Source organism: Physella acuta, unplaced genomic scaffold (assembly GCF_028476545.2).
Source record: "Physella acuta isolate Inbredline_101_S28 unplaced genomic scaffold, ASM2847654v3 ptg001330l, whole genome shotgun sequence".
Taxonomy (NCBI): domain Eukaryota; kingdom Metazoa; phylum Mollusca; class Gastropoda; family Physidae; genus Physella; species Physella acuta.
The window spans coordinates 235,838-250,881 of record NW_026732845.1 but is presented as its reverse complement, the minus strand read 5'-3'; the positions used below and the strand labels follow the sequence as shown (position 1 = coordinate 250,881).

General features: G+C 33.0%; 1 protein-coding gene across 4 annotated transcripts; it reads left to right on the top strand.

Annotated features, from left to right (window-relative positions):
• The first annotated feature begins 2,138 nt into the window (after positions 1 to 2,138).
• Positions 2,139 to 13,492, top strand: LOC131958504 (merlin). Of its 4 annotated transcripts, none has more exons than XM_059323587.1 (18): positions 2,139 to 2,254; positions 3,780 to 3,855; positions 3,952 to 4,181; positions 4,489 to 4,617; positions 4,984 to 5,106; positions 5,749 to 5,919; positions 6,684 to 6,748; positions 6,963 to 7,038; positions 7,249 to 7,383; positions 7,528 to 7,602; positions 7,711 to 7,824; positions 8,659 to 8,781; positions 9,249 to 9,380; positions 9,836 to 9,921; positions 10,174 to 10,276; positions 11,257 to 11,387; positions 12,261 to 12,420; positions 12,610 to 13,492. In XM_059323587.1, exons 3-18 carry the CDS (start codon positions 4,083 to 4,085, stop codon positions 12,658 to 12,660), a joined length of 1,773 nt encoding a protein of 590 aa, XP_059179570.1. In that variant the 5' UTR covers positions 2,139 to 2,254; positions 3,780 to 3,855; positions 3,952 to 4,082; the 3' UTR covers positions 12,661 to 13,492. The 4 variants fall into 4 exon arrangements, with proteins under 4 accessions (XP_059179570.1, XP_059179572.1, XP_059179571.1 ...); XM_059323589.1 differs by having other exon boundaries at positions 2,139 to 2,513; XM_059323588.1 differs by having other exon boundaries at positions 2,139 to 2,562.
• The last annotated feature ends 1,552 nt before the right edge of the window (positions 13,493 to 15,044 follow it).

The window sequence follows — 15,044 nt, the reverse complement described above, 5'->3', positions numbered from 1 at the left end:
ACCCTCTCCTAAAGGATTCACATATAACAATTTTAGACTGGAACCTTTTATTTTTCAAAAACAAACAAAAAATCGTTACATAATCACACAATATAGACATTTTACAATTATAACTTTAATTAATATAACTAAATAGAGTCAAGCTTAAAATCGGTACGTTGTAATTTGGAACTCACCTTGGGAGGAATGCAGACAGCCCAACACTACAAGAACTTTTTTTTTCAGTGGTTTTTTTTTACAGACTGCTTCCCCCCCCCCCCCCGGGAGGGGGGGGGAGCACTTAAAATTTTCTAGGGGGGAGGGGGGGGGGGCTATATATATCGGAAAGTACAAAAGTAAACTCGTGGACTTAGCAACTATTTCAATAAAATGTGATTACGCTTGCAAACAGGAATTGAAGGAATTAGTACGAACCTTTGAGACGAAGGAGGCATGTAAAATTTGATTTCGATGTCTTACTTATAACGTTTATGCAATTGATAATAAATAAATATGTCTCCTTTAATTAATTGGGTTTTTTTTTATTCAGGGGTCGTCCATAAATGACGTCACACTCGTAGGGGGGAGGGAGGGTCCGTAATTTTGTGACGGTGTGTGATGAAGGGGAGGGGGGGGGGGTCAGATGGTGCGACGTCACACTTTTGCATTACAAAAAAGCAATGTTAGAAAACGAATTTTAGACGTTGTTTTGCGTTTTAGAAAACTGTTTTAATACATTGTAATAGGAATTGATTAAAATACTCTATTTTGACAGAGTTCAGACAAGATTTTGGGAAAATATCTATGTTTAAAAAAAAATTCAACTGCAATTTTGAGGGGGGTTGTAGGCTGAGGTGTGACGTCATTTTAGGGGGGGGGGGGGGTCTGGCTTTTTGTGACGACGTGTGAAGGAGGGGAGGGGGGAGGTAAAAAAACGTCTACCGCTACCCCCCCCCCCCCCCCCCCACCCACACCCCCCCCCACCCCCCCCCCCCCCCCCCCGCAACGAAATGGAATTTATATAGAAAATATATACTTTTGACAGTGCCCCCCCCCCCGCCACCAGAAATTGCTGTCCGCCCCCATTTCAAGTGCAGCCCCGGAGAAAGAGAGTCTGGAAGAAAAACTGTTTATGAATGACCCCACATATGTTTTAGTAATTAATTTGTGTGAAAGGGGGGCGTTTTTAATAAGTTTTTGCCTAGGGCGCTAAATAACCTGGCGCCGGCACTGGGCATGTCTTTAATAAATGACATTTTTTTATTCGTATTTTGTGGACAGTTATTCTCCGTGTCTCGGATCACTTATTAATGCTGCCAGAACACACTCGAATTACTGACGACTCCAGCTCTACCACAGATGGGACAAAACAATCACTTAGTTCAGAGAATACTGAGTGTAATTCTCTTTCTCGCAGTGGCAGAATTTCTTTCATGTCTCCCGGGGGAGAGGGGGTGCACTGCCCCCCCCCCCCACCCAAAGCAAGGTCCACCCCCTCCCCGATGAAAAAGAGTAGAAAATATTAACTTTAAACATTGTTCGCCCCCCCCCCCCCCCACTCAAGGAAGTTTCAAGTACACCCCCCCCCCCCCCAATCTTGTTTAAAGTTTTTGAAAGAAACCCTGCCGTAATGAATACACACACAAAAAACAGTAACAAAGAAACATGGTGCTTGAATTGAAACTAACTTTCAATAAACGGAAGATACTGGGAGACTATTGGTCAGCTTTAGCATAGATTATGGTAGATCAAATACGAAAATTCTTACACATAGGCCTACTACATCTCCCTTGGCAAAGTCCCTAGGCATAGATCTAAATCAGAGTTTTTTCCAGGCATCTCATCGGGAGGGAACAGGCCCATCCCATCCCCCCCCCCCCCCCCCCCCCCCCCCACCCCCCCCCCCCCCCCCCCCGTCCCCGTCCCCGACCCCGAAAGAAGGTCTAAACCCCCCCCCCCCCCCCCCCCCCCCCCCCCCCAATGAAACGGAATTTATACAGAAAATATATCAAAACATGATAAATAGATAAAACGTATACTCTTTAAATTTTAAAACTTAATAGCCTACAGTTTTACACAGATTCTTGTCTCGTATTGATATAATTATAGTTTTGTTTCGTAATATTTAGTTCTTGAAAACAGATCACTAATTTATATTAAGAAAACAATATGGCCGAATAACTAAAATAAAAATTGGAACTCTTTTATTATTTTATAAACTTTAAGTCAATCAAACCTATGGCAAAGACTTCACGATTGTTTTTTTTTATTAAATGTACTAGACTAGGAAACTTCAGAATTACTAATATCTAGTGTTTTAATTCTAAGAGATTGATCTAGATCTAAGTCTGGATTTGTTCACAATTCAATAAAAGCCTCCAATTTCTTATTCTTCAATCAAAGCCAAGCCCTAGCCGACTTTCCCCCAAGCCAAACATTGATGATTAGTGATTCATCCATTCATTTCATTTTTAGTCATACTCATTTACTCCCATTTAGATTCTAGATTTTCTAGATCTAAAAGAAGAAATCTAGTGAGTTCCTGGCGTCATTTTAGTAGTAGTTACTAGTAATTCAAAAGTAGTAAGTACTAGAAATGGCTACACAAACTATTTTCAAAATTTTAGTATCTCACAGAACTCTCTGTCTGATACACACACTGTTCACTGTACAATACGCACAACACAGTCTACCGCTCTAGAATATTTAAGAATAGGCCCTATCTAGTCTAGATTTTTGTTTTTAAATTCTAGATCTATTAAAGTTAAAGTAGGCTACGGGTAAAATTCCATTTTAGCGTATTTTATTCGCCGCTTCACGTTCACCTCCGGTTAGGCCATTGAGCATATTTTATTATAGAAACAACTGAAACACACAAAAACATTAAGAAAACACTAGGATTAGATCTAGATTTCTACTTATTTTTTTTATGAAATGAATGTGTGTTTTAATAATTAGAAAAGGAAAAAAGATTATAAATAGGTTCTAAGCCTATGATCGTCAGAGGGAGAAAAATCCATATATGGTCGAGGGTTCACTGTGAGTTCATATTGACATTAATTATCAGCATACGTCATAGCTTGGGCAATAGCTATTTGAAATAGTTCATATAAGTTGATTTATAGTATCTTACGTGCGAGATACTTTTATTTAACAATACAAACTTAACCGTCTTACAATTTTGAGTTTTGCCATGAAAATCTTAAATGACACGAACAAAAGCTAAATCCCTAGCCAGATCTAAAAAGTACACATTCAATATTCCAAATCTCAATTTTTCACAACAGTAAATTATAAAAAACTAAAACAATTCATAAAGAAATCGGTTTAGTGTTTTCCTAACGTTTTTGTGTGTTTTGGCTGCATTTATAATAAAATACGCTCAACTGTAGGTGAACGTGAAGTGGGGAATAAAATACGCTAAAATAGAGTTTTACCAAAGTAAGATCTACAATCTAGTAGATATTGAATCTAGTCTAGATTCTAGATCTAAAAAAAAAAATTAAAATTGTAGGCCTAACTTATTTTCTATATTTAGATGCTAGATCTCTCTCTTTGTTATTAAGTTCAAAGTTGCAGTCTTAAATTGTATTTATAGTCTGGTCTATTTCAGATTGATTGTATGCTTACTGCAAAATTTTAATACATATGAAAAAAATCCCATTTGTTTATGGGGTGGGGGGGAGTTTTATCATTTAGGCCTAAAACTTATAAGTCTCTCCAGTCATAAATGTAGAAGAGAAGCATCTATATTTTTCCAGTTAACCATAATTTATCAAAATAATTCCAAATATTTCTAGATTTCCTGCTCCAATGACCAACTGTTTGTTAAACAACATGGCTCCTTATGACCACTTATTTCTGTGATGACTTAGGGTAAGTAGCATTTTCACAAATAGCCTAAATAAAGCTTAAAAATAAAATATACATATGCTTTTTTGTAACATTCACAACATATTCTTTCTTTTTCAGCATTGCTGAGCATGTAGAAGAAATGCTTCTGGGCCAGATTTAATACAGTATAAAAGCGTATAAACTGTAGCATGTAGTAGGCCATTACACTTGCCTGAACTATTCAGAGTGAAATATTGTCTAGCACAAAAATGCCTAAAATGACAATGTCTAAGGCATCAAAAGCTAATGCTAAACAATTTCCAGTCAAAGTCTTCACAATGGATGCTGAATTAGAATTTAAGATTGAGGTGGATTTTTTTTTTTATTGTCATGTTACTTTTAGTAACACTTTTATTTGTTTAGTAGGCCTACTCTAATCTTGGTACAATGTAGGGATGATAATATATTTGTGAAACTGTTCCCCTACAAGTAATGTAAAAAGCTTGATAATTATTTCATTGTTGAATTATATAAGATATCCTATTTAATGGGACACCAAACACAAATTTATAAACCTTTTATTAGAGTATATTTTAGTAACAGTGTATGTTTATGGACGATAAAACAGGTAAGTGTATAACTCATTAACTGTATTCTTTCTTTTTTATTCTTTAGCCCAAGACAACAGGAAAAGAGCTGTTTGATCTGGTTGGACGCACGATTGGTTTAAGAGAGACCTGGTACTTTGGATTGCAATATGTTGATTCAAAGGGTTATGTTGCTTGGCTCAAATTAGATAAAAAGGTTTAAGTTTAAAATTTCTAAACATTAGTTCGGATTAAATCAATGCATTTTTAAATCTCATAGTGGTTGGTTGTATCTGTTGCTGTAGTGCAGACAAAATCAATCATAATATAATGCCATTATATAATTATCCAAAATACTAGTCATACAACAATGTTGAGTTTGTAAGATTGAATCTTTGGTATTTCTCAATCGATAGGTTTTATTTGAGGATATTTTTGTTCGTGTTACTAACTTATATTATCAGCAGGAAAATATTTTATGTGATACTGTATAGTCCTACCATTGCTTTTATAAATAACAATTTTTTAAAATGAATCATTTCTTCATGTTCTTATTAAACAAACATGTGTCATTTTTCCCAAGGTGTTGGACCAAGGTGTATCAAAAGAATCCCAGATTCAGTTTACCTTCTTGGCCAAGTTTTATCCTGAAGATGTGCTGGAGGAGTTGATACAAGAGATTACCCAGCATCTTTTCTTTTTACAAGTAAATATAGTAGCCCTAGGCCAAATGTTTTCTGTTTAAAAGTAACTATAGTAGCCTTAGACAAAATGTTTTCTGTTTAAAAGTAACTGTAGTAGCCCTAGACCAAATGTTTTCTGTTTAAAAGTAACTGTAGTAGCCCTAGAACAAATGTTTTCTGTTTACAAGTAACTATAGTAGCCCTAGACCAACAAGTAACTAGCCCTAGATCAAATGTTTTTCTTTTACCCTTTTCCATGTTAGATATTGACATATCTTAATGAGAGTTATATTTTTACAATTAAATATACTATTGCTATTTAAATTATATCTTATCTGATATATTCAATTTTTGCAAGAAAATGTTTCATTGTTAGACCTTTGATACATCATAAATTGTATTTATATTTCTGAATTATACTTTGGTGATGCTAATTACCATAATTAAAACCATAATGTTTGCATATTTTTAAAATTATTTAAATCTAATTACTACTTGAACTTAGTTAAAAGTGATGAAATTTAATATTCTGGGATGCACACAGTTTCAATTACATAGCAGTTGCATTAAGTTAATGACATTAGCTGTGAGCTGGGTGGTGAATTAAATTATAAAGCCAATAAAAAAATCAAATCACTAAGCCTAATTATAAATTATATTTGTAGGTAAAACAGTCAATCCTTAACATGGACATCTACTGCCCACCTGAAGCTTCTGTTTTACTCGCTGCCTTTGCTGTGCAAGCCAAATACGGGGACTACGACCAGACTACCTACCAGCCTGGCATGCTGGCATCTGATGACCTGTTACCTCAGAGGGTCTTAGACCAGTACCAGGTGAATGAGTAAAAAACTGTTTTTTTATGTGACTTGTATTATGGTGTTATGATAAATTATGGACCTTGTAAAAAAAAAAAAATTGATGTTTTTAATATTTTTTGTCTTTGTTGTGTTCACTTATCTAAGGCACTCTAGCCTTGTGTTTAACCTTCCTGTTAACCTATGACCTTTACATATTAGATTTCTTAAAAAAGTATGACACCTGTATCCCTTAATATTTCTCTTAATAATGGCACAGACCTCTTACTCTAATATAATAAACAAACTCCATTAGACACCAGCCTTTCTACTGACAACTACCCTAGCCATGTCCACCAGTTCTCTGCTTAATACAAATATGCATGCACTTTTTACCTAACATGTAAACTTTTGAGTAAACTTTATTCACAAGCCACTTAAAGGTTTTTAAAGTTTTGCTAATATATGGACATTAAACATTCTATGTCTTTTTATTATAACCTTTGTCAGAATGTTTAAAATGTATGCTGTTTATCATGTTTTTTTGCTAGAATCATAATTTTTATGTTTATTTTTGTTTTTAACTAATTATTATTTTAAAATGACAATAAATTGGCTCTAGTTGTATTATGATAAGCCATTAATGATAAGCTGAGTTATCAGTGTTGGAATATTTATTTTCTTAGGAGGAAAATGTTTGGCTTAAAGATTTTGGTACATGCTTTATCCATATTTCATTTTAATTTATATATAGAATCCTTCTGAATCATCTTCATTCATGAATATTATTTTATTATTGTCAGATGACTCCAGCAATGTGGGAAGAAAAAATTCAGTTTTGGTATGCCAAGCGCAGAGGTATGACAAGGTTAGTATAGCATTTCTTTTTAAAAACCTGTTACTTTGTTCAGGGTATTCAATGATTTTAAAGTTTAAGATATTATGTTGAAGGACAAACTAATGTAAGAGGAACAAATTATCCTGCTTTCTTTGTACACATTGTAATGCTTCTGAATAGTACATTCTCATGCATGCCTTTTTATTTCATTAACCATAAAACACGTTAAAATTGTTATTCCTAGTGATGAAGCAGAAATGGAGTATCTAAAAATAGCACAAGACCTGGAAATGTATGGTGTAAACTACTTTCAAATTAAAGTGAGTGAGAGATTACTTATTTTAGTCTTTGGTGTGAAAAAGGGGAGACAAGTATTTTTTTATGTTTTTACCCTTTTAAAATTTTTACCTTTTACAATCTTAGTACAAGCTTGTTGTGTTTTTAAAAAATACATATTTAATAAGTTAGGTATACTTTATTTTCACTGTAGCTTGAAAGCTAATTGGCATACAATAATATTTTTTTTAAAGAACAAAAAGAATACAGATTTGTGGATAGGAGTTGATGCAAGAGGCATTGGAGTGTATGATCGAGATAACCGGCTATCTCCTAAAGTAGCTTTCCCTTGGAGTGAGATAAAAAATATCTCTTTCAAAGATAAAAAGGTAATTAAAATTTCAATATTGATTATTGATAAGTCCAAAATAATGTCCAATTCATGCAATGCTAATGTCATATTATCCCACATCACTCCTGTTGTTAATGTAATTATTTGGTTTATTCATGTTTACCATTTTATTTTATTTTAGTTCTCCATTAAGAATGTAAATAAAAAAGAGCCAGATTTTATTTTTTATGCCCCTAAACCCAGGATAAATGAGTTGGTAAGTAAGAGTTTTCTTTAAAGGTTGATTTTTATAGGATTAGCGTTTATGAAATAAATTGTTTGTATTACCTTTAGAATACTATATATATTTTTCACACTGTCATAGATTCTCGAGCTTTGTGTAGGAAACCATGAGCTTTTTATGAGAAGGCGGAAGCCAGACTCTATGGAAATTCAACAAATGAAGGCGCAGGCTGCTGAAGAGAAAGCTAGGAAACAGGTTTGTAAAAGTTTTGCTGTGGTTAGTGTTTACGATGCTCAGTTGTGTTATAAACAAGGTATTATCCTTACTTAGGTAGTTATTATAAAGGATGATGCCGTCTAGCGGTAGAGCCCTGCTTAGCTGAAAGTCTTGAGTTTGAATCCGGGTTCAAGAACTCTCCTGAGTCCACTCAGCTCTAATGGGTTATCCAACTCATGTTAGGAAAAGCAAAGGTGGCTGGGCATAGTGCTAACCTCACTATCACTTCATAAAACAAGGTTACAGTAACAGGTGAAATCTAATCAACTTGCGGCCCCATGGACTGTAAGGTTTGAAAAGGGAACTTTACTTTTAGTTAGCTATTTTATCAATATGCTACTGATATTTCTCCTTCTCCTCTCTGCTCATGTTTCAATAACCAAGCTGTTCAGTAACCCAATAAACAAGTGAACTAATTAAATGTATTCCGATTATCTTTAAATTAAATGCCGAGCTGACATTAATAGTCAAGAATATCAAATCAATCTTCCTAGTTATAATGTTCTTTGTGAATGTACTTGTTATAATGAGGAATAATGTGTTATTCTAATACGTGAAATGTCATTATAACACAGTGTTGTAATGACAAGACATGTAGGCCTATGTCAAATACGACCTAAAACATAATTTGCTTGAACATCTTATAGTTGGCTTCACTTCTATTTTTTTTAATGGATAGGTCCAGATGAACTAAGGTTTATGTTTTTTTTGTTCCAGATGGATAGGTCCAGATGAGTTAGAAGTTTCTGTTTTTATTTATTTTAAATATGTCCAGATTAACTTGAAGTTTATATATTTATTGTTTTATTTTAGATGGACAGGTCTAGATTAGCTAGAGAAAAACAGCTGAGAGAGGAGGCCCAGAGAGAGAAAGAAGAATTGGAGAGAAGAGTTTATGCACTACAGGAAGAGAGTAGACAAACGCAAGAAGCTTTAGTAAGTCACAAAAATACTGTTCAGTTCATTTTTATACATTTTTTTTATTGTGTGTGTAAATGCTGTTAGTAATTAGTTGAAGTATTCCTATTTTTTTTTTACCATATTGTAACTCTGGAGACATTTATTATTTAAATTATTCACTGAGTAAATCAACATTATCAAAACTGGTACTTTATTGGTTTGCTTCAAGAAGTTATTTTAATTTATATATATATATATATATATATATATATATATATATATATATATATATATATATATATATATATATATATATATATATATATATATATATATATATATATATATATATATATATATATATATATATATATATATATATATATATATATATATATATATATATATATATATATATATATATATATATAATCTTATCAGCTTTTAGTAAATCTGAATTAATTTTGTTTTGTGATTCTACCAAAATATTTTCTGTATTTTAGATGAGATCTGAAGAGACAGCTGAACTTCTCCATGAGAAGATGACAATATTAGATGAAGAGGCTCGGCTGCTGACACAAAAAGCAGCAGAAGCTGAAGCAGAAATGCAACGAATAAAACTTACTGCAATAAAGGTAAAACCACATTCCTAGAATAAAGTATTTTACTTTTACTTTTGATGATAGCAAAAGAAACACATTAATTATTCTTTAATAGTAAAATGATAGGCCGATGCTAGCCGGAAAAAAATACGCATGCGCAATAGAGAGAAACTACGACTTGCCATCGCGGCGATATTTTCGATGGTACTGCGCATGCATGTGTTTACCACTGCAGAACCCTAACACCAACCCTAATCCTATCCCTAACCCTATCCCTAATCCTATCCCTAACCTATCCCTAACCCTAATTCTGGCCCTAATCCTAGCCGTAGGTCACTGCACATGCGCAGAGCTATTTTTTGCCAACTAGGCTAAGTGGAGACGTTGGGAAGAAAAATCTTCTTCCGAGTAGTCACTTCGAAAATGATATTCTGCAGATTGACATGTCATTGATGTTCAAATTTTACTAAACTTTTTTACCCTCACAGACAGAAGAAGAGAGAATGTACTTAGAACAGAGGGCTCGAGATGCTGAGATCATAGCCACTGCTGTTATAGAGGATTCAGAGAGAAGGTAAAATAAGATTTTTCATTTAATTTTTACATACATACCATATGATCTAGGCTCAATTTTGATTGTAAATAATTAGATCATTTCTTGGTTACCTTAAAGATCAAACCTAAATATCTGTGTGTGAGGTTCATTAATGTAAACCCACACACCATTTTTGGTTTGTGTTAAAATGTGTTGAACTAAAACAGTGTGTGGTCTTGAATGATTTTCTCTGTCGCATTGCAAATTTAATAACAAACTTTTTTTAAACAGAGCTACAGAGGCCGAGCAGTTAAGAGAGGAATTAAAGAGGGCTCAGCTGGCAGAGAAGGCAGCAAAGAGGAGGCTGGTGGAGTTCACTCAGGGAGAATATAATGTACGTTAGAATTTTTATGGGCATCTTGCCGATTATCTCATCAGTTGCTTGTGGATTTGTAAAAAAGTGGAGAGCCCATTACTTTATCGTGTAGTGGTTGTTTTTTTGTATTTAAAACTTTATTTAAGTGCAGGTCTTATTAATTTTTTTTAAAAAAGTTTTTTCAGTTAAAAGTATTTTATACTCATCAAACTTAAAAAATAATTTAAATGGTTCAATATAATTGATCAGCCAGAAAATTTACTTTGTTGGTTTATCATTGTTAACCTCTGTTGTAAAAGAAAAAGTTTACTTTTCAATTGTCCTAATGACAGTAGGTAGAATATAAGTTTCTATATCCACAACTGGGGATTATGCAGCCATCTTCAATATAATTCCACATTTTGTCCCCAAATGTTGAGAACCCATTAGAGCTGTGTCAGCTCACAGTGAATTAAGCTGAGACTGCATCATGGCCCCAATATTCACAATCATTCTTTGAAATGGGGATCACATAACTTGTGTGATAATTTTAGTGACACTTCTGCTGCGGCATTTAAATATCTAGACTATCTTCTGCCAGTGGTGACAAAGTTATCATGCATTTCAAGTCTAAATACAAAGTTACAAATTGTATAGCTGCAGCTGTTTGAATATTTTGAAAAATCTTGTTCAGTTTATGAAAATAATTCCTTTGATATAAGATGTTGTTTCTTCTCCACCATTTTTAACTTACGATCATCCTTCCATGTTTTTCTGTGCTTTACTATTTTTTCCATTTCTTTACCACCCTTTCCAACAATTTTCATGTCATTTTCGATTTCTCTGCTCCAGGTGTTTTCAAATCTCTGTTTTTCTTGTTCCTTGTGGATTCCATGAGATGCCTTGTCTTGTAATACTTTTTGTCAGTTTCTTCAATGTATGGCCAACTTGTCTCATGAAATAGGATTAAATCAATGTAAATAAGCAATGTTCATGTTCATGTTTCCTGTCTTCAACAGCATTTCATGTTCCCCCCTTTGGCGTCTGAGCTGACCTCCTCATTACAGTTTACAAACACAGGATGTTTTCTGGAAGGAGAACTCTATCATGGCAACATTGATCAGCTTAACCTGGAGATGGAGAAAGAAAGGTGAGTCTTCAGCATAATTAATGCAGGTTTAGGTGTCTGCTTTAGCCAGGTATCATAGGGTATGAGTGAAGGCAGTTTGAGTCAACACTATCAGGATGTGAAAGTTAAGCCTTCAGCATAATTAATGCAGGTTTAGGTATCATAGGGTATGAGTCAAGGCACTTTCACAGTCAAAACTATCAGGATGTGAAAGCTGGCCCTTCAGCATAATTAAACTGTCTCAAAATATTTTAGAATAGTCACTGTAATTTTAGGTGTCTGCTTTAGTCAGGTATCATAGGGTATGAATGACGGCAGTTTGACAGTTAACACTATTAGGATGTTAAAGTAAAAATCTATAATGCACAGTTCTCTTGGTTGCAAACTCCACAAGAGTCCCAAGTTTGGACCAAGGACAGTTAGGTTTTCTAGCTTCAAAATCAAACAACTGACTTGTTCAGATTGCAGATTGTTCTTGGGTGAACAAAGGCTATGGAAGCACTTTCAGAAAGAAGCAGGCTGAAATCTGTCAACATACAGCTCTTAACATGTTTATACTTAATACTTATTTGTGTAGGAGGAAATCTCCAGTATTACAATTAAGAACAAAGAAGAAGAAGAAAGTAAAATGTATTAGCTTTAAAGCATTTTGGTATCTGCTCATGTCTCCTTGTAGATGTTGAATTACTTTCACCTTTTTTTTGTTACTACAAGCTAAGTAAAATCAAGTGTAAGCCTCTACTTTAAAATTTAATTCAACTAGTTTTTGGCTTAGGCTTTCCATTCAATTATCCATACAGAATATCATATTTGTGAAGCTTATAGGAAAAAAAAGTACTTAAAATATGCACTTGATAAATGTGCTAAATTTTCAAAATTGTTGTTGCTATTTAGGCAAGAATACATCACAAAAAGTAAAACTTTGCAAGATCAGCTGAAAGATCTTAAAACTGAGATAGAGGTTTTGAAAGTGGGTGAGCGAGCCAGCACATTGGATCGGCTCCATGATGAGAGTATACAGAGGGGAGATTCAAAGTACTCAACCCTTAGGAAGGTATGCTGGATTTCATAGATAGAAATCAGTTTTTAAAACTGCACAATAAAGATGAGATATTAAGTGTATATTTCTACATAACTTATTTCTTTAATTATTTTGGCATTTACCCATGTTAGAATTATTTTTATTGCGTTACTAATTCTAAAAAATTCATTTTTTAATTTATTTTGTTTCATTATTTTCCAGGTGACAGCCAACTCTGCCAAAGCCCGAGTTGCATTTTTTGAAGAGTTGTAGCAAAGGCTTGAAGCAGGACCTCTCACTGTTAATAATCAATTTCTAACTTTCGTGGGACATACAGTGATGATAAGAATATGTTGAAAAGCACACAAAATCTCCCCTCGTTTTCCCTGTTATGATAATAAAACATATACATCAACACACTTATGTAAAACAGATTAAAGAAAATCTGTAGTTTATGTACTTAAATTGTTAACTATATAAACTATTCAAAATAGCACATTTTTTTCTGATATTTTTTCTCCTTCTTTAGTTCCACTATTTCAACAATTTTTTTGCTAGCAGCATCCAGACAGTCCTTAGGTCAACAATTCTTGTCCACTGTTATGTCCACTTACCAGTGCAATTTAATAATTTTATACTGTTATTGTGTTTTTGTGTAAATATTTCATTGTTTCATCAACTCCTGTCGAATTTGAATTTCATTGCAGAATATGTTGATGCAACCCAGTGCATGAAAACGTAACCAATGAGTGTAGATAGTTTGTTTTATCAAATAACCTTTTTGATTTCTAATCATAGCTAGTAATTAATTTGAGCTATACCAAATGCATTTCTTTATTTGATGGTGATGTGTTTAGTGATCCAAAGTTGTGACTTACCTTGCATATTTTGTGACATTTTACCAACCCCGTACTTGTGTGGAAGTGGGATAAAGACTATTGTGTGGAATTAGGATAAAGACTAGACTTTATAAAAATCATAACGAGATTTGGGAACCAGCAATTCTTAAATGGTTGTAATAAAAATTACTTTATTCTGCGCAATTGATTCATATCAATTAAAGACATACTGTTTCAAAATTTTCACTTTTTTCATTAAATACAAATCAAGTAAAGTGTTGTGATACCTATAATTTTGGAAATTTGACCTTTGCATAATAATGTGACAAAATATTAGATAGAAAAATAAGTAACGTGAAATTTAATTGCAGGTTTTAAAATGTACTTTTTGAAGCTTTGTTTTATTTATGTCAAGTTTGTTAGGGATATGAAAAATGATACACTTGCAATTTTGTGTTATTAAAATGTATTTGAAGTTTTATTTTAAATTGTTTTTCAAACCCTGTAGGAGAATAGTGTGTTATCTTATGAAATCCACTAGCATAATCCCCCCCCCCCCCCCCCACCAACCACCTCACACCATACACATAGACTTCATAACTTTAGGTAATTTAGAAAGTCTTTAAAATACATTAAAATTATAAGATACTTTGTTAAATATAAAACAATGTGTTAGAAATTTATATAACAATTTTTGTGCTGTTTTCCCATGAACTGCTGTCAAATGTCTTTTTCAGCCAGAAAGTTATATGTAAAAAATTATATGTACAGATTATCTTTAACATCAATTTTAAGACAATTGTTGACTTTTTATAAGTCATTTTATCATCTTGAATTGCTGTGAGTTTGTCTCAGTGCCTTCAAACACACTTATCACTGGTGCTATATATTGGTAACATGTTCCACTTGGCTAACAAGTACAAGTGCATTCATATTCTAATCAGATATATCTGTACTGCTTGTTTTCAAACTTTCGAAGCCAGGGACCAAATTTTTTCTGTAAACACCTTTAAAATAGTTAGCTAAAAAAGACTATCTAAATTATTATTTTTGCCTTGGAGTAAACATATATTTTGAAAATATTTATATAAATAAATATATTAATACAGATGGTTTACTACAAAAAGGTACATTGAGTACAGTTTTGATAATTTATCTCCCTTTAAAGATGTTAGTGCACATTGTGTGTTGTTTAGATTGATAGTGAATTATAATTTACAATAAGCACTCTATCAAAATCTTATAATTTGTTCCAAGATGGGATGTAGCATACATGTTTAGGAATATTGTGCAATCTTTATTTTTAACAATTATTTTAAATTAAAACCCATATTGGTCTTTCTATCAAGCCTTCTAAAGATTTCTTACAAGGCTTGCTATTAATTTTGTATTTGAATAAATAAAAAGTAGTACCAAAGTCTCCACAATAATTCCTTTGGTTGTCTTAAAGAAATTGTAATTTCATTTTGTTGTTGTAGACAGCATCAGACTTGGCAATGAGTCAGTGAGTTATTACACCTTGGTTTATTCAAATCAAAAGATCAAAACCCTCTCTCAGCATTATAATTCTATGAACTGAAATGTTTTATACAATATGTTTATAATTATTCTAATGTCAACTTTTGTTTTATAGAATATTTTTTTTTACAACTGGTATGAAATAAAATAGTTAATTGTAACAAGTTTGTTTTTGCTGTTTTAAACCTTCATTTTTATCTTGTTTGTGTTCCTGTTTGTCATGTACCATTGGCATAGGATAACAAACAACAAACTGAGGTCATCTTGTATACATTATTTTTCAAAAAACACTTGTATAGA